Source organism: Brassica napus, chromosome A10, assembly GCF_020379485.1.
Source record: "Brassica napus cultivar Da-Ae chromosome A10, Da-Ae, whole genome shotgun sequence".
NCBI classification, from domain to species: Eukaryota; Viridiplantae; Streptophyta; class Magnoliopsida; order Brassicales; family Brassicaceae; genus Brassica; species Brassica napus.
Window position 1 is genome coordinate 15039849 of NC_063443.1, and position 20205 is coordinate 15060053.

The 20205-nt window shown below is 37.6% G+C and overlaps 5 protein-coding genes across 10 annotated transcripts; 3 read left to right on the forward strand and 2 right to left on the reverse strand.

Moving 5' to 3' along the window:
- The first annotated feature begins 190 nt into the window (after positions 1 to 190).
- On the forward strand, positions 191 to 5524 carry LOC106371945 (telomerase reverse transcriptase-like). 2 transcript variants are annotated; one of them, XM_048742247.1, is made up of 12 exons: positions 191 to 553; positions 774 to 848; positions 1052 to 1117; positions 1207 to 1318; positions 1460 to 1821; positions 2053 to 2125; positions 2210 to 2342; positions 2415 to 2553; positions 2723 to 3778; positions 4148 to 4680; positions 4771 to 5043; positions 5136 to 5524. In XM_048742247.1, exons 1-12 carry the CDS (start codon positions 254 to 256, stop codon positions 5407 to 5409), a joined length of 3396 nt encoding a protein of 1131 aa, XP_048598204.1. In that variant the 5' UTR covers positions 191 to 253; the 3' UTR covers positions 5410 to 5524. The 2 variants fall into 2 exon arrangements, with proteins under 2 accessions (XP_048598204.1, XP_022549205.2); XM_022693484.2 differs by having other exon boundaries at positions 206 to 553; positions 1466 to 1821.
- On the reverse strand, positions 5418 to 7696 carry LOC106371944 (binding partner of ACD11 1-like). Of its 4 annotated transcripts, none has more exons than XM_022693485.2 (5): positions 7463 to 7696; positions 6680 to 6783; positions 6466 to 6532; positions 6314 to 6388; positions 5418 to 6099 (listed from the first exon to the last, which is right to left on the reverse strand). In XM_022693485.2, the coding sequence occupies exons 1-5, from the start codon at positions 7466 to 7468 to the stop codon at positions 5569 to 5571; spliced, it is 783 nt and encodes a 260-aa protein (XP_022549206.1). In that variant the 5' UTR covers positions 7469 to 7696; the 3' UTR covers positions 5418 to 5568. The 4 variants fall into 4 exon arrangements, with proteins under 4 accessions (XP_022549206.1, XP_013667516.1, XP_013667515.1 ...); XM_013812062.3 differs by having other exon boundaries at positions 6466 to 6535; XM_013812061.2 differs by lacking the exon at positions 7463 to 7696 and having other exon boundaries at positions 6680 to 6810.
- Positions 7697 to 8488: 792 nt separating this feature from the next.
- On the forward strand, positions 8489 to 14452 carry LOC106371976 (12-oxophytodienoate reductase 1-like). Its single transcript, XM_013812098.3, has 4 exons — positions 8489 to 8642; positions 8731 to 8871; positions 9028 to 9335; positions 13707 to 14452. The coding sequence occupies exons 1-4, from the start codon at positions 8566 to 8568 to the stop codon at positions 14303 to 14305; spliced, it is 1125 nt and encodes a 374-aa protein (XP_013667552.1). The 5' UTR covers positions 8489 to 8565; the 3' UTR covers positions 14306 to 14452.
- Positions 14453 to 15131: 679 nt separating this feature from the next.
- On the forward strand, positions 15132 to 17422 carry LOC106371947 (syntaxin-21-like). The gene is made up of 7 exons (XM_013812065.3): positions 15132 to 15448; positions 15672 to 15765; positions 15942 to 16078; positions 16307 to 16381; positions 16683 to 16840; positions 16924 to 17024; positions 17122 to 17422. Exons 1-7 carry the CDS (start codon positions 15240 to 15242, stop codon positions 17185 to 17187), a joined length of 840 nt encoding a protein of 279 aa, XP_013667519.1. The 5' UTR covers positions 15132 to 15239; the 3' UTR covers positions 17188 to 17422.
- Positions 17423 to 17435: 13 nt separating this feature from the next.
- On the reverse strand, positions 17436 to 20074 carry LOC106371948 (heat stress transcription factor A-1b-like). Of its 2 annotated transcripts, XM_022693487.2 has the most exons (3): positions 19576 to 20074; positions 17717 to 18803; positions 17436 to 17646 (listed from the first exon to the last, which is right to left on the reverse strand). In XM_022693487.2, exons 1-3 carry the CDS (start codon positions 19831 to 19833, stop codon positions 17624 to 17626), a joined length of 1368 nt encoding a protein of 455 aa, XP_022549208.1. In that variant the 5' UTR covers positions 19834 to 20074; the 3' UTR covers positions 17436 to 17623. The 2 variants fall into 2 exon arrangements, with proteins under 2 accessions (XP_022549208.1, XP_013667520.1); XM_013812066.3 differs by having other exon boundaries at positions 17436 to 18803.
- Positions 20075 to 20205: the final 131 nt, after the last annotated feature.

A 20205-nucleotide genomic window follows, 5' to 3' on the forward strand; every position in this document is an offset into this window, starting at 1 on the left:
TTTCTGGATTAGAAAATTTGACGAAATTAACAACAGAACCGGTTGAATAAATTAAAAGCCATCGGTTCGGTTTTGTTAGCGGTTTAGGTTCTCACCCACCTACCTTTTGCGGTTAGCTGGCCGTTTAAACTTGCGTTTGTGGCTAGTTAGTGAATCGCGGTTTATAGTTCCGCGCCTTTTTCACACCATCAGACTCCATTCCCGAAGCTCCTTCACTCCTCTCTCTCTCTCTCTCTCTCTCTCGGAAGGCGAAATGGCGCGGAAACCTAGGCGTAATGTGCCGGAGATTCTATGGAGGTCGTTCGGAGAAAGAGCCAAGAATTTAAAGGACTCGATAATAGATCTGATTACTCCCCGGAGTATCCAGCCGGAGAAGTGTCGATGCCGGGGCCAAGGTTGTCTCGGTTGCAGCGGCGATAAAGCGTCGTTTCTGCTGCGTCCCGATGACCCAATCCACTACCGTAAACTTCTTCACCGATGCTTCGTTGTACTCCACGAACAAGCCCCTCCGCCGCCGAGGTTCTCGCCGACGTCGTGGGGGTCACAGAGAGATGTAAGGTTCTGCGTCTCACTGTACTGCGTATTGCTTTTTAGTTCTTAGTTTGAGAGATTATAAGATATAGCTACTTGTAAGAACGTTGATGGCTCTATGTTTCTTGTTTTGTATTGTGTTACTGATTTGAAAACATAACACTTTAATTAGTTTAAGAAATTTTAAGACATAGATGATAGCTACTTGTATGAACGTTTTTGGCTCAAGTTAAGTTTTTCAGATTGTTGAGAAGATTATTGAAAAGATGGACCCTGGATGTGATTGTGGAAATGTGATATATGCAAGATATGACAAGGTGAACTCTTCTTCTTCATTCTCAACCTCAGTGTACTCTTTTGATCTAGCTCTTACATCACCACTCTTCAATCACTCTCGGAGTATCGTTGTCATATGCCACTGTTCTGGCCCTTGGGTGTTGCTATTTTCTTTTAAGACATTCAAATTTGATTGATGTGATTAATGGTTTATCTTGTCTTTCATCTTTCTTTTTTCCCTCAGTATGATCAGTCTAGCCCTGTTTTGGAGTTGTTGACAACTTCTTCTTGGGAGTTTCTTCTCAACCGGGTTTGTTGTTAAACCTTTTTTTTTTTGATGATTTACTTTCAATTTTCGAGTTTTTGGAGTCGTTAATATCCAAGCTTTCTTGTGTGTAGATCGGTTCTGATTTAATGGCTTATCTACTACAACACACATCGATATTCTTACCTTTTCTAGGAAAGAAACACCAGCAAGTGTCAGGACCTCCTCTATGTATCACTCAAAAGGGTAAGTCTCAGTACTAAACTTTCATAAGTCGAATCAGATATTTTCTTTTGGTTTTCTTGAAATACTTCCACTTGTAGGTTCTCTGTATACGTTGTGATATCTCTTTTGTCAATTTCTTAGCCATCTATTATCAATTTCAAGGTATAGAGATCTTGTCAGTCCACAACAACAAAAGAAAGATGGACGAGAGCCTGGAACCATCAAAGAAAAGGCAGCGGGCTTCTTCTACTGTCAATGACTGCCTTAAGGATGAGTCTGCAGCTGTTACGTCCATAGTTTCCGTGGATGTAATAGGCGAACATAGAGAGGAGAAACCTAGAAAGCGTTCCAGATTGTATCTTAAGCGCCGACGAAAGCAGAGAAAGGCCAATTGCCTAAAAGTTGACGATGAGGTACTTTGTGTAACTTCTTGTACAAATGGTGAAGCCTCAACTGGGAATGAAGCTGATGGAAGGAATCTGCAAATCAGTATAAGTGGAAGTCTCACTGATTTCACAAAGAAGGTAACCACTCGTCAAGTAGCAAATGCATTTGTTTTATATACAGACGTTTGACTTCATAGTGTTCTGGTAGACTTTTACTTTACTGCTGAACATTACTAATAGACGAGTATAAATTGCTCTTGAATTTTCCCCAGCTTTGAGAATTTGACGGGGAATTTTTCTATAGTTTATGACACTTTTATCACCTTCAAATTTGAAAACCTGTTATTGTGTAACCACTTCTTTTTGTAGGCTAAACAGGGGAAAATAAATAAACATTTCAAGTTTTCCAACTCGGAAACGGTTTCAGTTATACCACCAAACCGTATCCTTCAGCAGTTTGAACATTTTCTATGACTCTTCTCTATACAGTTCCTCTCCATTGTTTATGATTCCTTATGATATGCAGACATTTTAAAAACATCAAGAGCCAACTGCTCTGATTCAAAGTCCCTGATGAACCATATATTTGGTGAAGTAAGTGCTTGGTCCGCAGCGCCATCTCATGGCAAAGGCAATTGTCCCAGTGGATCTATTTGCTTGTAAGTTATGCATTTATTTTCCTAAGTTTTTTTTTTTCTTTTCATTCCTTGACTGACATTCTTGTCCTGCAGGTATCATTCGCTGCTCAAGTCTCTGAAAAGTCTAATTGGAAAAACAAAGTCCTCTCATTTGAAAACGTTACTAGACAAACACTGTCCTGTTCTCTTGCCACAAGAGGATGCGTTGAAGTCAGCAAATGCGACTTCTCAGGTTGATATTTTTTCTGTTTTCAAAATAAATTTCTTTGGAGTTTATTACCTCAAAGATATTGTGTTGGGAATATGAACAGCGAAAGAATGTAGAAAAGGAAAAATCAACACAGTTGTTAGACATGTCTAACAACTGACCTTTGGATTGACAAACATGTCTTCTATTACAGAGTTCCTGGAGGCAAAACTCAGATAAGCTGCCTCACGGATCAAGTTCAGAGAAGGGCAAAACCAATCGTCAAAATGTCGAAGAAGCGAGGCTGTATTGCACAAAAGACCAAGTAGTTTCCTTTATTTGGGCCATCTGTAAGTACATTATTCCAGAAAGTCTGCTTGGGACCACTCATCAGATGAGAGTGCTTACGAGAAACATAGCCTGGTTTGTTTCTCGACGAAGAAATGAGAAATGCACCGTGACCCAATTTTTGCATGGAGTGAAACTATCAGATTTCTCATTATTTTCCAGTAAACAGTTATGCTGTATGGTCAACGGACATGAACTCCAGAACGAGTCTATCAGAAGTACACAGCAGATGTTGTGCACGAAATGGATATCTTGGCTTTTCTTAGAGATCGTCAAGAAATTGGTGAGCTTCAATTTCTATGCCACTGAAAGGCAAGATGGGCGGCTGAACATTTATTATTACCGGAAATGCAACTGGGAAAGGTTAATAAGCAAAGAAATTAGCAAAAACCTTGATGGATATGCCCAAGTGGACAATGCTGAAGCTGAAAGCAGAAGGAAAAATCTGGGGTTATCGAAGTTTAGGTTTCTACCAAAGGCAAACGGTGTGAGGATGCTGTTAGATTTTAGTTCCTCGTCAAGGTTGGAATCTCTTCGTGATACGCATGCCGTTTTGAAGGACATTCAGCTGAAAGAACCAGATGTCCTCGGGTCATCTGTTTTTGACCATGATGATTTCTACAGAAACCTAGGCCCGTATCTGAAACATTTGAGGAGTCAATCTGGGGAACTTCCTCCTTTGTTCTTTGTGGTTGCGGATGTTTTCAAAGCATTTGATTCCGTCGACCAGGGTAAGCTACTTGATGTCGTACAATGTGTCCTGGAAGATGAACATATCTTAAAAAGATGTAGGTTGATCAGCTGCGGGAAGAGATCACATTGGGTAAACAATATACTAGTCTCGACTGATAAGAATGCTACCGTTTCAAGATTCACATCAACTGTTCCATATAATGCTCTGCAAAGTATCATTGTTGATCAGGTATGATTCTTTTTGTTATGCTAAAACTCTATGGTTTATACCCTATATCTTGGATTTGTGGATTATTTATTCAACATTTGTGTAAGCCTAGTGTGGAAAACATATTGTGGTTATATGATGATAGATCAAAGTGAATCAGAAACAAGTTTATAGTTCATTGCATAGTATTATGTAGATGGAAAGGCTTCGGGTTGTCTTGCATTTTAAGCTAAAACCTTGAATGAGAGAACAGGATGATAGGTTCTAGAGGGTAAAACACAAAACTACTGGACCGGTGAAAAGTCTTTAGAGATCACATTTCTTAGAGGTTTTATAGTCCCCTTTTGTTATTTCCTTATCAGTGTTATGGTTTTTGGTCCTTTGTTTCAGGGAGAAAACCATCGAGTGAGGAAAAACGATATCATGCTTTGGATAAACAACATGCTAAAGAACAACATGCTGCAAATAGATAAAAACTTCTATGTGCAAACAGCAGGAATACCTCAGGGACATAGACTGTCATCTTTGTTATGCTGTTTTTACTACGGGCATCTCGAGACTACTTTGATCTACCCGTTCCTCGAGGAATCCTCTAGAGATGCGTCTGCTACAGAATGCAATGGAGAGAAAGAGCTAATCACTCCCCCAAGCTATAAGTTACTGAGATTTATCGATGACTACCTCTTTGTGTCTACCTCAAGAGATCAGGCCACTAGATTCTATCAGAGGTTGAAGCAAGGGTTTCCAGAGTACAACTGCGTCATGAACGACAAGAAGTTCTGCATAAACTTCGAAGATGATGAAGAATCACAGAGTTCTTCTTCTAACAGGATGTATGTGGGTGGTAATGAAGTTTCTTTTATAAGATGGACGGGTTTGCTTATCAATTCCCGTACATTCGAAGTTCAAGTTGACTACACAAGGTTTGCCTCATTCTCCTGTATACATGTCTGGCTCTGTTTCCTCATCCTTTGTTTCGAGATTAATTTTGCTATTCAAATTTATGGAAACAGGTACTTGAATGGCCATATAAGCTCAACCTTTTCGGTAGCCTGGCAGAATAAACCACTTGGAAATCTTCGGCATAAATTGTGTTACTTCTTGGTCCCCAAATGTCATCCCATTCTCTTTGACTCGAACATCAACTCGGGAGCAATCGTGAGGTTAAACATCTATCAGATCTTTCTCTTAGCTGCAATGAAGTTTCACTGTTATGTCTACGAGTTGGCTCGGTTTTGGAAGCTTCATCCTCAAACTTTGTCCAAATTCATCACAAGATCTATCAGGTATGGAATAAAACTCTATCCTATGTTTATGAGCATCTTGGTTTATGTTCAGTAATATAATCTTGCGTTCTTGATTTTCTTCCACCTTATAGGTACATGTTTAAACTCATAAATAGAAGGACGCACAGAATCAACACTGGTTCTAGTTTCAGACCAGTTCTTAAACTGTGTAGAGAAGAAGTGATATGGCTTGGCTTACACGCGTACATTCAAGTACTGAAGAAGAAAAACTCCAGATATCGAACCCTCTTGAACTATTTGAGATCTGCGCTTTCGAAACTTGATCTTTCTCTGAATCTATCGCCGGAGTTAGAGTATGCAACGGACCGGTCAAACTCATCTTGCATTTGGAAACTGAGTTACTGATCCCTCTATGATTGAAACTGGTCTGAACGGGTTAATTTGATTTCTGTCTTTACATTTATTTCTATGTATAACTGTTTAGATTATTGAATATATATATAGACAAGTTCCAAGCTTAGCTTTTATGTTATAACATACCAAAGAAACCAACAAGAAAGAGATTTATTTCTTGGAGTATTCAGACGAATGAATGGGAGCATACCCTTCAGGTAATTGCTCCTGAGACTGTGACGGTTGTGGCGGGTGCTCAGCTTCAACCTTTTCTTTTGTTTTCTGACTAACCTCTCCAGCAGCTTTAGCAACTCTGCTGAACGCTCCTGCGGCCCAGCTCACACCGATTAGCACATAACGGTTTTTCATCACGGCGTTTCCTGCGCTGCTCACAGTCTGTTCCGCAGACGCATAGGCAGACTTGGTCCTCTCTGAAACATGGAGGCTTTGGTCCACCTCTTTGATCTTGTCGTTCACCAAGGTTGTACCAGCTGTGAATTTTTGGCTTAGACCGATCTTTTGGTCTATGGAAGCAACTCCTGCGGTTGCGGTTGAAGTGAAACCGAGTTTCTCATCAAATGCTTTTGCTTTGCCGACAGCGTCTTTCCCGAGGATGAAACCCTTTGCTAACATGCTGCTCACAACATCTTCTGCCTTCTGGACAACGCCTTCTGCGGCGCCTCCGCCACCGCTCTGTGTTTCCTGGGAAATGAACACGAATTTAAACATGATTTCTTATTAGACACTCCACTGTTTTCTAAAGAGTGTTGACGATCAACTCGCTTAATATATCTACCAATCACAGATTTGAGAGGTTTTACATTTTTGTATGTTTTTACAAATAATCAATGATTAGTAATCATATCAATGGAAATGCTTTTTTGGTTCCTATTAAGTAAAAGGAAAAAAAACTTACAGCATGAGGGGCAGCAGGTGGGGTGTAGTTAGGAGCCAACTCAATGGTCACTGATTGATCGGCAATACTTGCACCCTGAAAAAACATCACTAGTTTTTAGTACATATACTATATTATGATAAGTGGAAGAATGTTTAAAGGGAATAACCCACTGATAAGAGCACAGCGGTCTCAGCTCCTTGAGGATCTTTGAATGTGACATAAGCACTATGCTCGCCACTGCTAGTTTAAAACATGAAAGCAAACAAAAGAAGCTCAGAGTCAAAAGAAAACATTGGTTCCTTTCGAATGGCTTTCATTTCACCATCACTATCTCAAAGAACAAAAGTAATAAAAAAAGTAAAAAAGCAATTGGCAAACACTAACCCTTGGATGTCAATGTTTTCAACTTCACCAGAAAAAGAGAAGAACTCTTTGATGTTGTGCTCTGTTGCTCCTGAGGAGAGATTGCCAACTTTTACTGACCTTATCTGTATCACCATGAATCACAGGATAACGAAAACAATAAAAAAAAAAAAAACCACTAGACCAGCTCAAATAAGTCTAAATTGTCACAGGATCATACTATTATAGTAAACACATTGATCTACGGGAAATAAACTGTCATTTTTTCATTCAACAGAATAAACGCAGAGAACAATAACATAACGGAGTTGAATATGATCCAGGGTTAAATCAGCTTTTATATGTTTCTGAAAAAAAAACATATGTAAATGAAGTTAGTTGCTTTATCTAAACATTGTTCTATTCTCATCTTTCACTAAATTACCCCCCCCCCCCCCCAAAAAAAAAAAACTTCACAAATACGCAAAAGGAACACAGATAAATATCTCAAATATGTATTCCATCGCTCTAAAACACTTTACAAAAATCACTGGCGATGAAATTTTTGGCTGCTAGCAATAAAATTTGATCACGTAAACAATACATATAGATATTGCAAAATTTCTGAAAATAATAGAGTTGCATATACGGATCAACACCGATAGGGACACAAGTGAATTTGAATCCAGAAAATATATAACAACGAACTAGCAGCAATCAAACTCGTCCTAAGCAGCAAATTGATGACACGCAATCGTTACGAATTTTTCCAAAGAAACAAAATGGATCACAGCAAAATATGAAAGGAAAGGAAGAAGAACAAACCGCCATGGATGTTGTTGATCTTCGTCGTCGCCGGGAAGAGAGGTGGGTGATTGCTTGCTAACGCAGATTCAAGAGATATTTGATTGATTGATATGATTTGCGTAGAGAGGAGAAGAAATGTCTTTGCTTTTTATTACACTCTCGACGTGTGGGATTGCGTTACGCCATTCATCCTTTTTTAGTACTACTATTTTATTATAAACAAAATAAACTTTTATGACCCAAAAAAAAACAAAATAAACTTTAAACTAAATACTATTACTTCACTTTCCCTTTTTTACAGTTGTGTTTTTTTTTTGGCTTTTTCATTTCAAGTAAAACCTTAGAAATCTTGTCTTATCATAAAAAAAATGGTATATGTATTGAACTTCTTAATTCAATAATTAATCATATATTTTGGTAAATTTAAATTGAAGAAAAAAATTAGATTTTTATTTTAAATTAAGATATTTTACATTAAATTTTGCTTTTAAACATTTTCAGTTTTAAATTGTGTGGATCAGTTGGTTTGATTAAAAAGAAAATGCAAAACGGGCCTTATCTTCATCATAATGGGCTTTACGAGAAGATTGTTGACGATCAAGCCTCTCGCCACCTGTTAAAGCAGACGCAGTTGAGAAACGATCTGCGTTTAAGCTTTTTCTTCTTAAAGAACCGCTTGGTCTGCGTTCAACTTCAAAACAGAGACGGAGTATCTTCCCTCTATCTTGGGAAGTCCACTTTTAATTCTCTGTGTGCGGTCAAAGTAAGCTGAAGTCAAACACACGCAAAAATATGATTTTTAAATTATATGAGGCCACTTTTAGCTCCCATGGACCAAAAGCCGATTCCAAAATTGGTGGAAAGAGGTTTAAAGTTTTTTTACTTCTTTTCATGACGTCAATGAACACGTCATGCAAAATGCATGTGGGGTAAAGGTCTGTCCATGGATGCGTGCGTTCACAATGACGTCGACATCCATAAAGACGAAATAAAAACAAAACTTTGCTTTTTCCCACTAATCGATGTGTATAAATATGTGCATATGCATTCCATCTTATTCCACATTCAAAGTGTTTCAAGAGAAAGAATCAGAGAGAAAACAAAATCCACCATCTGAACTAATGGAAAACGTAGTAACGAAACAGAGTATCCCTCTCCTCACGCCCTACAAGATGGGTAGATTCAATCTTTCCCACAGGTATGCTGCTGTATATGTTATATATGTTCTTCCCATTTTTCAGTTTCCTATGAGCTAAAAACTTGAATAATTTTTTTTTACGATTCAGGGTTGTTCTTGCACCATTGACGAGACAGAGATCATACGGAAACGTTCCTCAACTACATGCTGTGCTATACTACGCTCAGAGAACCACCCCAGGAAGTCTTCTCATCACTGAAGCCACTGGAGTTTCAGATACAGCTCAAGGGTAGCTCTTTCTTCTTCTTCTTTTTTGGAAAGAATGTTAAATTTATTTATCTCAAAATTAGTTGTAAAAAATAATTCTTCTATTGAAATTAAGTTTATGATTTTTATTTGTGGGTTTTGATCTGACTCACATTTGCGTGGTTTCTTGCTCTTGAAGGTATCAAGATACACCTGGGATATGGACTAAAGAGCATGTGGAGGCATGGAAGCCAATCGTGGAAGCTGTTCATGCAAAAGGCGGCATCATCTTCTGTCAGATTTGGCATGTTGGCAGAGTTTCTAATAAAAGTTTTCAGCCAAATGGGCAAGCTCCAATCTCTTGTACAGACAAGCCATTGATGCCTCAGATCCGCTCTAACGGCATCGATGAAGCCATGTTTACCCCTCCAAGACGCCTAAGTACAGAAGAGATCCCCACCATTGTCAACCATTTCAGGCTTGCAGCAAGAAACGCTATGGAAGCTGGTAAGCACACTGTTTGGCACATAGCACAAAAAAAACATTATGATAATGTTAACAACATCTAGAAAAGGGAATTTTTGCAAAATTGACCTATAACTTAAAGTCAAACACAAAACTAACCTCCTTTTTTTTTGAAAATTGGTTTTGCCCTATTCACCCCACAAGTTCATATAATTTACGAAAATGCCATCCATTTTTTTTTTATTTTTTTTTTCGAAAATGACATTTTTACTCTCTCACCCTCATCATCTTCAAGTAATTACAAGATTGCCATTGTCATCAATACCACAACCACCATGAACAACCAATTTGAAGCTCTTAATGCTCCTAAAATCGATTTACCCTTCTTCTTTTTCCATTCTTGTGACCTAAACACAACATATCTCTCCCTTTCTCTCCACAATGAGCTAAAAAAACTCAAGATTTTGATTCTAAAATTTTCATGGTTCATAGAGTCATAGAAGCTAACGATTATGGGTGGGTGACTTCCGTTTGTGATTCTGTGTGCTTGGAGAAGCCTTATGTATGCTAAGGAACTTATCTCACTAATTTAAGGTATGACATCGAGTTTTTTTCCAGATCTGTTCGTCAGACGACTTACTTGGGAAGTCGTCTGGCTGTAGACGACTTACCTTTCAGTCGTCTGGCTGTAGACGACTTACCTGGAAGTCGTCTGGTCAACGCAGAGGTTATTTTTGTAATTGACTTTGAAATCTGTAACCTGAGACGACTGAAAGTTAAGTCGTCTACTATTGTTTGGTTTCAAAAAAAATTCCAAAGAACCTAGACGACTTACATTTCAGTCGTCATAGGTTAGTTTTGTATTTGACTGGATAATTTCAGAAGTTTGACTTCCCCAGACGACTTACATTTCAGTCGTCTGGCGAAAATTAAAATAATAATATTTTTTTAAAAGTAAACGACTTACAATTAAGTAGTCATAGGTTAGTTTTGCAATTGAAAAAAAAAACTTCAAGATTTAATTATACACAGACGACTTATAATTCAGTCGTCCACCAGACGACTTAATTGTAAGTCGTCCAGGATTTTTTTCCGAGATTCTGGTCAAACCTCGTAAATCCTGGACGACTTACATTTCAGTCGTCTCGTGGACGACTGAATTATAAGTCGTCTGTATATAATTAAATCTTGAAGTTTTTTTTTTCAATTGCAAAATTAACCTATGACGACTTAACTTTAAGTCGTCTACTTTTAAAAAAATATTATTATTTTAATTTTCACTAGACGACTGAAACGTAAGTCGTCCAAAAAGTCAAACTTCTGAAATAATCCAGTCAAATGCAAAACTAACCTCTGACGACAGAAATGTAAGTCGTCTAGCTTTTTTGGAGTTTTTTTTTTAACCAAACAATAGTAGACGACTTAACTTTCAGTCGTCCGAAATAACAGATTTCAAAGTCAATTGCAAAAATAACCTCTGCGTTGACCAGACGACATATAGTTTAGTCGTCTAGACAACTTAGATTGAAGTCGTCCGCGTCTTCTCCACTAGTTTTTAAGTCTTCTACGTTAGTTTTTGAATAACTTGTATTTTTAAGAGTGATAAGTAACTTCAAGATATGTAAAACTCATATTTACAAAATATGTTCTCTCCCTTAGTTTTACTAAATTTGACTAAGTTTTTCAATGCAAACTTATAAAAAATATGATATGCTTTGACTAGTTACTATTGTTTGTTTCCATCTCTTACCAACATTCTTGTTTATTAAGATGAGAAAAAGGCCATTGGAGTTTATTATTGCATATGAGAGATCCAAAGTAAGAAAAAGGCTACTGAAGTCTATTATTTCATTGATTTGTAAATGTGTAAACACATTGTTAGCACATTTAATACATCTTGGAAAACATTATTACTGATTTTACAAAAAATTCACAACTAAAAGAGTATACATGCAATTCATAAAACAGATCACAAACAAAACTATTATAGATCATTCATCTACAAAGACAAGCTTGGATTCCACTTGAGTAGACAAGACCAGACAACTTTTAAGAAGTTCAGACGACTTCTAAGAAGTCCAGACGACTTCCAGGAAGTTCAGACGACTTTGCCAGAAGACTTTTAGGAAGTTCAGACGACTTCCAGACGACTTTACAGGAAGTCCAGACGACTTTACAGGAAGTCCAGACGACTTTTAGGAAGTCCAGACGACTTCCAGACGACTTCCAGACGACTTCCAGATGACTTCCAGACGACTAACAAGTAAGTCGTCCCAGAAGTTTTCCAGATCTGAAAAACCTGCATATTAAATCCAGATCTGAAAAACCTGCATATTCAAAAACGTTCAAATGGCTTAAAAACAGAAAAAAATGAGTGGAAGATTATATAAATCTACCTTTACAGAACACACAAAAGTACATATCTAAAAATAATAGATCTACCTTTAAATTAGTGGAAGATGAGTACCAAATAATTAAAAACCTGCAAAAAAAAAAATAGATTAGTAACAAAGACATGAGACAAAATTGAAAAATTCATATAAAGTTTGGTGTTTTCAAGTCAAAGAGATTAGAGTGGGTTTGGAGAGTTTTAGTTTGGGAAAAAAGTAAGAACTTTATACAACAAGAAGTTACCAAATGAAGAAAAATCAGACATAAGAACTTACCAAAACGCTCAGAAAAATCCAGACGACTTCCTAGAAGTCCAGACGACTTCCTGGAAGTCCAGACGACTTCCTGGAAGTCCAGACGACTTCCTGGAAGTCCAGACGACTTCCAGGAAGTCCAGACGACTTCCTGGAAGTCCAGACGACTTTGTCAGAAGACTTCCAGATGACTTCCAGACGACTTCCAGACGACTAACAGGTAAGTCGTCCCAGAAGTCTTCCAGATCTGAAAAAGCTGCACATCAAATCCAGATCTGAAAAACCTGCATATTCAAAAACGTTCAAATGACTTAAAAATAGAGAAAATGAGTGGAAGATTAGATAAATCTACATTTATAGAACACACAAAAATACATATCTAAAATTAATAGATCTACCTCTAAATTAGTGGAAGATGAGTACCATTTGATTAAAAACCTGCAAAAGAGATAGATTAGTAAGAAATACATGAGACAAAACTGAAAAATTCATATAAAGTTTGGTGTTTTCAAGTCAAAGAGATTAGAGAGAGGTTGGAGAGTTTTAGAATGATGAACATTACATTTTTGTTGCAGCCATTTGAGAGGAGGAGAGAGAATGTGTAAATTTTTCTTTATATAGGGAGACAAAAAATCCAATTAGATTAAATATTTTTGACTCAGACGACTTCCTGGACGACTTACATTTCAGTCGTCTGGTGAAGAAATTAAAACAGACGACTTACATGTAAGTCGTCCAGAAGAGTTTAATATTTTTAGCGGGAAATTAAATATTTTTAGCGGGAAACTAAAATAGAAGACTTTCCAGACGACTTACAAGTAAGTCGTCTGGACGACTGAAATATACGTCGTCCGGGTAAATTATTTAACAGACGACTGAAATATAAGTCGTCCACACCCTAAACATAACCCCTAAACTTAATTATCTAATTAAACACTTCATAAAACCAAATCAAACTTGAAAAGTGTTTACTATACACAGAAATAAACACATATAGGTGAAAACTAATTTTTGAAAAAAACATTTTAGTTTTCCAAAATCTAACCCTAACAATACATACAATACTACAACATATGTTTGCCAAACTCCTAAACCAAAGTATTTCATGATTCACTACTTCCACTCATATATCTTCAAAACAAATCAATTATATCATATCTTAATTTATATCAGTTAAAACTATTTATAATTACTTGATTTTTATTTTTTACGCATCAAAATATTTTTTTACAAGATTTATAAATTATTTTTAAAATAAACTGGTACCAGACGACTTACACTTCAGTCGTCCAGACGACTTACACTTCAGTCGTCCAGACGACTTCCAACATCTCAGACGACTCAGACGATTTACTGGGGCTATATTCGTAAAAATGGCTTCTGTTTTTTTGTTTGGTCACAAGGGGCTGAGCTGTAATTTCACTAGGCTTTTAGGTTAGTTTTGCATTTGATTCAAGTTTGGGTATAGGTTTGGAATTAAAATCAAGTTGTGGGTTAGTTTTGGCAAAAACCCCTCTAGAAAAATAACTAAATTAGTACTAATTAAAAGATAAAATGATTAAATTATTTCAATTCCTAAATGTTTTACGCTAATTTCACCCTATAAATACTAAATTTTAAATTATAATCATAAATAATATATAATTTTTAGTTAATGTTATTTTATATTTTATGTTTTGCTAATTTGAGAATAATAAATTGTTTTAATTATTCTAGAAGAAAGACTCTTACATTATATACGTACCTTGAATGTTGTTGTTGCGTGCAGGCTTCGACGGAGTAGAGATACATGGAGCTAATGGCTATCTCATAGACCAGTTCATGAAAGACACGGTGAACGATAGAACTGACGAATACGGTGGATCATTACAAAACCGCTGCAAATTCGCTCTAGACATAGTAGAAGCAGTGTCGAACGAGATCGGACCTGATCGCGTTGGAATCAGGCTCTCTCCCTTCGCAGACTACATGGAGTCAGGAGACACGAACCCACAAGCGTTAGCACTTCACATGGCGGAGTCTCTGAACAAATACGGAATCTTATACTGTCACGTGGTCGAAGCGAGGATGAAAACTATGGGTGAAATAACAGAGTGTCATCCTCACACGTTAACGCCGATGAGGAAAGCCTTTTCCGGGACGTTTATCGCCGCAGGAGGTTTCAAGAGGGAAGATGGGAACGAGGCGGTTGATAAGGGAAGGACTGATCTGGTGGCTTATGGTCGGTTGTTTCTGGCGAACCCTGATCTGCCAAAGAGGTTTGAAGTTGATGCGGAGTTGAATAAGTATGATAGATCAACGTTTTATACTTCTGATCCTGTCGTGGGCTACACTGACTACCCGTTTCTTGATTCAACAGCTAGTTAATTAATACATGTCGTTATGTGTTTTTGTTTTTTCATGTAATAAGACGACATTGTCGGTCAAACTTGCAACCACGTATTTTGTATACACTACTTTCATATTGTCATATTGAGTCCATGATTATACGATATTAGCAAATAATGCCTTTAATTATAGTTTGTGAAGAAGATATATCCCATTTTACAGCCACTGCTTGATTCATGTTTTCATCGAGTTCGACTACAAGTCTACAAATTTCATAGAATTGGTGAAAACATGTAACATCCCAACCACTCACAGTTGAGACTTTTACATGTGCTCACTCAGTTAACAAACTTCACTATGATAAGTAGTGTGTTGATTGATTTGTCGAAGGTTTGAAATATCTATTTACTAATTTAGCAGTCACCACATGATTTTTCTTTATATTTTAGTTTTACGATATCCCAAAACATTTTTCGATAGATCACACATTATTATTTTCATTTCAAATCAAATAAAATCTTTTTCGATATATAAACGAAAAAATAAATAAATACATATTGATGACAAATGATAAAATCAGTTATTTTAAATCTTTCAACATACACTACCGTATATTGTTACCAAACCAATCATGAAACAATTAACAAGTTGAATTGAGATTGGTTCTCTTCTCTAGATTAACCCTGCCTGGTACGGTTAGAGATCGAATCTGTCCGGTTAAACCGGACCACGTTTTCATTTAAATTTTAAACGAGAAGGGCGGGTGGGGTCAACTACGACAGCTCACGATCCTTCCCTCCACCGCCATTTCCACGCGGACCACATGTAATAAATAATTTATGCAATTTAAAAAAAAAAATAATAATAAATTTGGGAAAACGTATTACCTAACTCTTGCTAATCATCGTCGTCTTTGTTCCCCCGTTGCTACAGAGATTAGATTCGAGAGAAGAAGAAGAAGAAGAAGAAGAGGATGAGTTTCCAAGACATCGAAGCTGGCTCTCGATTCCAGACGCCGAATCGTTTTAACAGCGGGAGGCAGCAGAAGCCTCTGTCTCGTGGGGATCCATCTCAGGAGGTAGCCGCCGGAATATTCAGGATCAGCACGGCCGTCAATTCCTTCTTCCGCCTCGTTAATTCGATCGGAACGGCTAAGGATACTCTTGAATTGCGAGAGAAGCTGTCAGTTCCATTTCTTTTCCCCCCTCTTCATCTCCGAGTTAATTAGGGTTCTTAAGTTTCTAGGATTGCGTGATAGTTAAGGTTTTGGGGGTTTAATTGGTTTTTAACTATGGTAGAGAAAACTTAAATTCATTGTTAATAGTCTGACATTTTTGGTTTTGTTTATTGAGCATTTGTTTTTTTTTTAAAGATTAATTTGTTCTGGAAATTCTATTGGCTGCAGGCAAAAAACAAGGTTACAGATCTCAGAACTGGTGAAGAATACGTCAGCTAAGCTTAAAGAAGCTAGCGAAGTCGACCTCCATGGAGCAGCTAGTGTAAGAAATTGTATACATTTTTGTTTGCTTTCTCATGTGAAAGAGAACATTTACTATTGAATCAACTTTGGTGGTGAATACCGTTAGATTTTGGTTGCCTGATAGATGATGTGTGTGGTTTGTTTATCTGTAAACATTATTCATTTTTGCTATGTTATGTTTATATAAACTTGCAGCCAATTAAGAAGATTGCGGATGCTAAACTGGCGAAAGATTTTCAATCAGTTCTCAAAGAGTTTCAGAAAGCTCAGAGACTTGCTGCTGAAAGAGAAATAACTTATACTCCTGTCGTCACACAAGATATGCCTACCAGGTGATTAAATGAATCTTGTTTGTTTACGGAGTAAATGAGAAAAGAAAAGTTCCCTCGATTGTGTACTCGCATGTTTTAATATTGTTGTTTTGTATTAGGAAGCAGTTTGATTAGTATAGTATAAACTTTTTGAATGTTCAGCAAACTTTGAAAACGAGACTGTTACTGATAGTGTGTGGAATTTGAGTCGTACTTACACATGCTTCATTGTTATGCCACTCCATGCAGTTACGATGCACAGGAACTGGATATTGAATCTTTAAGGACCTCCCAGGAGCAAACTCTTCTTCTACAATCAAGAAGGTGAGAGTATTATTTGATTGTATGCCATAGCATGTTATTATTTTGCCTTCTTCAGCATAAACACTATCCAAATGTGAGTCAGCCAAGCATGCAGTTTTCTTTTGTTCCTTATTGAGATATTTAATTGAGTACAAACTCTAGCCTTAATAGTTGATATAAGCTTAAAATTAGGTTATTAGAATTTCGAAGTTGGTCATGGCCATGAAACCCCATTTTAAATCCATCTTCTCTGTTTGGCCATGTTTTGTTACCTCATATCTTGCAGCGACATGCTATTTAACTTGAACTTTTCTCATTCCAGGCAAGAAGTGGTGTTTTTAGATAACGAGATAACATTCAATGAAGCAATTATCGAGGAAAGAGAGCAAGGAATCAGAGAAATTCAAGAACAGATTGGTGAAGTGAATGAAATCTTCAAAGATCTAGCTGTTTTAGTGAACGATCAAGGAGTTATGATCGGTAAGTAGACCCCAAATCGTAAATTTCTATGTCTCCTTTACTTCTTTAAAGTCTTAAGAAACACTATAATGTTTATTTGGCAGATGACATCAGCTCCAACATTGATAACTCGCATGCTGCAACCTCGCAAGCCACTGCTCAACTCAGAAAAGCATCTAAAACTCAAAGGGCAAACTCATCCTTGGTACTAACAGAGACTTCTCTCAACTTTTTTAGTTCTGTGATTCATATTTTTAGCAGCTAAAGATAAGTTTCATATATATGTTTTACTTTTGTTGCAGACATGCCTTCTTATTCTCATATTTGGGATTGTTGTACTCATTGTCATCATCGTTGTCCTGGTCTGAGCACCAAACTACAAGCTCCAAGCATCAACCGAAGAAGAGTCGAGGAAGCTATTATACAAATTACCCATTGAAGATATATATTTATTGGTACAGATTCTTTTCCTTCCCATGCAATCGAATTGAACCTTGACTTCTCATCGTGTGAATGTTTTATATATTAATCCATCTTAATGATCTTTATAGCAAAAGATACGAACATGTATGGTTAATGTCTATTAGTTCTTAGCTCGAGTTAGTCAGGGACCAAAGATTATCATAGTGGTTGATAATTGAACATGAAGGCCGTTGTAAACAAGCAACATGTAACAAAAAAAAAACACAAAGAGTCATCTCTAAAGGACTATTCACAAGTACGTTGGCGCTGCATTGTTTGTTCTTTTCGTAGGTTTTATGCATGTGAAAGTCAAACCCTATGATATATCTCCTCCACCTCCGTTCATATCCCCTTCACAACCTCCCCTGAAAAATATACACCTGTGAAAGACAAATGGCAGAACAATAATGCAGAGAACATGTTTTTCATTCTTACCTCCATGTGTTTCCGAAGAAAGAAACCCCATTTGTTCAGTGATATGGTTCACTTGTTGTTGATCCCTAGTCCACTCCCTCAGTTCTTGCTCCATTGCCAAGTCATTATTCTCCACTGACCCTGATATAGTCTCGTCTGTCTCTCCACTCACTGGGGCTTCATCAGCAAAAAACTGTTCCCAGAATGGGTCTTGGACTCCAGGCAGCTGAGGGACCAGTAACTCTTTCACCTCTTCCTCACCTTCAGGAGAAACTGCATCGCCTTCCATCTCCAACGACCCAACTAAAGCAGCCATTATTGGATCCAAACACTCTCCATTACCCGTCTTGCATTCAGATTCAGGGCTCCAAGTAGCTGCAGCTGGACTTGGACCTAAGTTTGGATGAACCAGACCAGCTTGAGGATGATGAGCCAAACCTGCATCAGGTACTTGGTTCATTGCTGCTGAATGAGCTGAGTCGGGTGAAACCTCGGGCAGTGTTACTCCAGAAACTGTATTCGAGGAGTTCAGAGAGCTAGGACTGAAACTGCCAGGATTGTTTGGAACCGATTCAGACTCAGGTGAGCTACTCATATTCAAGAACTGTCGAAGCATAGTTTGCGCTGCTTCATTTATGGATGGCTGATACTTAACAATCTGACGATCAACATCATTAGCCTCCTCCCCAGGAAGCCTCCTCTTTTTGTTACTGCTTCCCTGAATCTGTCTGTTACCATCATTACTCTGTTGTGCTACTAACTGGTTCAAGAAGCCTGGACTCTGAACAGCCTTCGCTAAAAACGACATCATCTGCTGTTGCCTCTGCTCCATCGCCTGAACTTTCTGCACCGCGTCCTTCAGCTGGTTCTCGGTGGCCTGTTGTTGATGCATAAGAACGTTCTTATCCCTCTTGAGTCTTTCCACTTCTTCCGCTATTCCAAACTTCCCTACCTCGACACAAGGAGCAAGAGATGAGTTCTGAACTTGAGTTTGTTGCTGCACATGCGATGATTTCCTCCTTGTAATACCCTTTAGTAGTTGTTTTTGGTCTCTTAGAAATCCCTCATTTGCAAATTCCCATCGATCTGGATCAACTTTTCTGAATCCCTGGACACAATAATTCAGCAATATAGCCTCTAAAGATCAACAAAAATAAAAGTTAAACTGAGTTTTATGGAAGAAGAAAGCCAACATAGAGTAACTGTACAAGAGCCACAAACTGTTACAGACTATTTAAAATTCTAGTTAAAGCATCATTCCGGGAAGTAAACGACTTCTCCACCATGGGATAAGAAAAATTAATAGCTTCTTAGTTTATCAACATGTACCTGGACTGACATATACAAACGAAAGCAAAGCTAATGTTCAGACAACTGAGAGGACGTTCTGTTTTGTGATTTAGAGTTACAAGGCAGAAACCAAGCTTCACCCATATCTGAGGATATGTTAAAGCGACCCTGCAAAGTTCTGTGGAATCTTTTGGTGAGTAAAAATATTGGTTTAAAAAAATCCAAGACAGGGCATGGATCTAGCCATTAAACCACCATTGCTAATCTATATAGTTTAAGAATAGACAGACTATAATTGCATAGTTCTACTGACTACACCAGTCTCATAAGCTGCAAGAACCCATTAAAGACAACAATCAAACTCCCATTAGATACAGAACATCATTGTAATTACCCAACTTTGATGCCTTACTTACTACCTCAATTTTCTCAAATAAACATTGTAAACACCATAGTTCAACACTTTCTAACTGAAAAGAAAAAGAATGAGACTGAACTAAGACTAAGTCCCTGAAAGTTCAACACTTCAATGATCAATCTGATTTTTTTTTGTTTTTTGAAGTTACCCGAAAGAGTGATGCTTTACTTACATAAGTATTTAACTGTCTGACGAAGCTGGAGAAATTGTTGTGCTTGAAGTACTTAGGCAAGAACACCTTCGAGAACTCGGGAACGTCCCAGACGACGAAGCTGTTGTTTCCGCTGCTCCAAGAAACGACCTCATTGGTGGAAAGATCATCAACCATGTCGTATGTTTTGCTCAAAAAAGGCGGCACCGAGTTCAAAGGAGGCGGTATAGGCAACGGATTTGAGTTCACGTACGGTGCTGGTTCAAGAACCGGTTCCATAGCTACGAGTGCAAGCAAGAACTACGGATTGAGTCTTTAGATCACTCACTCCAACCTTCATTACATTTCCGTTTTTCTGCGTCGCTTTTTCCTTTTTACTCACTCGGTGAATTTACAGTACGTGGCGTATTTATACACCGTTTAAATAGTTAGATTAACTATCTATCGTTCGATAATATTAATTATAATACGAAAAAGACGCAGAGAAAACTCCCTCTCTCTGGGACTGACACACACTGAGATGAATCATCGGAAAAATTGAACGTGAAGCGGCGGTACAGGAAATATGAATACATTTCGCGTAGTAACATACTAACATGTGACAATAAATGAATTTGTTTGAGGTACTTTAGCTGATGATAATGTCCAAAA

Bases quoted from the DNA above. Each gene is read 5' to 3' on its own strand.
- LOC106371945 (XM_048742247.1), top strand. From the start codon at position 254: ATGGCGCGGAAACCTAGGCGTAATGTGCCGGAGATTCTATGGAGGTCG. The intron at 2,126-2,209 runs GTATCCTTCAGC...TATGATATGCAG, and splicing joins TTCAGTTATACCACCAAACC to ACATTTTAAAAACATCAAGA. The intron at 4,681-4,770 runs GTTTGCCTCATT...TTATGGAAACAG, and splicing joins GTTCAAGTTGACTACACAAG to GTACTTGAATGGCCATATAA.
- LOC106371944 (XM_013812059.2), bottom strand. From the start codon at position 6,795: ATGGTGATACAGATAAGGTCAGTAAAAGTTGGCAATCTCTCCTCAGGA. The intron at 6,389-6,465 runs GTGGGTTATTCC...ATGTTTTTTCAG, and splicing joins AGACCGCTGTGCTCTTATCA to GGTGCAAGTATTGCCGATCA. The intron at 6,100-6,313 runs GTAAGTTTTTTT...TTCATTTCCCAG, and splicing joins CACCTGCTGCCCCTCATGCT to GAAACACAGAGCGGTGGCGG.
- LOC106371976 (XM_013812098.3), top strand. From the start codon at position 8,566: ATGGAAAACGTAGTAACGAAACAGAGTATCCCTCTCCTCACGCCCTAC. The intron at 8,872-9,027 runs GTAGCTCTTTCT...TTGCTCTTGAAG, and splicing joins GTTTCAGATACAGCTCAAGG to GTATCAAGATACACCTGGGA. The intron at 9,336-13,706 runs GTAAGCACACTG...TGTTGCGTGCAG, and splicing joins AAGAAACGCTATGGAAGCTG to GCTTCGACGGAGTAGAGATA.
- LOC106371947 (XM_013812065.3), top strand. From the start codon at position 15,240: ATGAGTTTCCAAGACATCGAAGCTGGCTCTCGATTCCAGACGCCGAAT. The intron at 15,449-15,671 runs GTCAGTTCCATT...TATTGGCTGCAG, and splicing joins CTTGAATTGCGAGAGAAGCT to GCAAAAAACAAGGTTACAGA. The intron at 16,382-16,682 runs GTGAGAGTATTA...TTCTCATTCCAG, and splicing joins CTTCTTCTACAATCAAGAAG to GCAAGAAGTGGTGTTTTTAG.
- LOC106371948 (XM_013812066.3), bottom strand. From the start codon at position 19,833: ATGGAACCGGTTCTTGAACCAGCACCGTACGTGAACTCAAATCCGTTG. The intron at 18,804-19,575 runs GTAAGTAAAGCA...TATTGTGTCCAG, and splicing joins TCAGACAGTTAAATACTTAT to GGATTCAGAAAAGTTGATCC.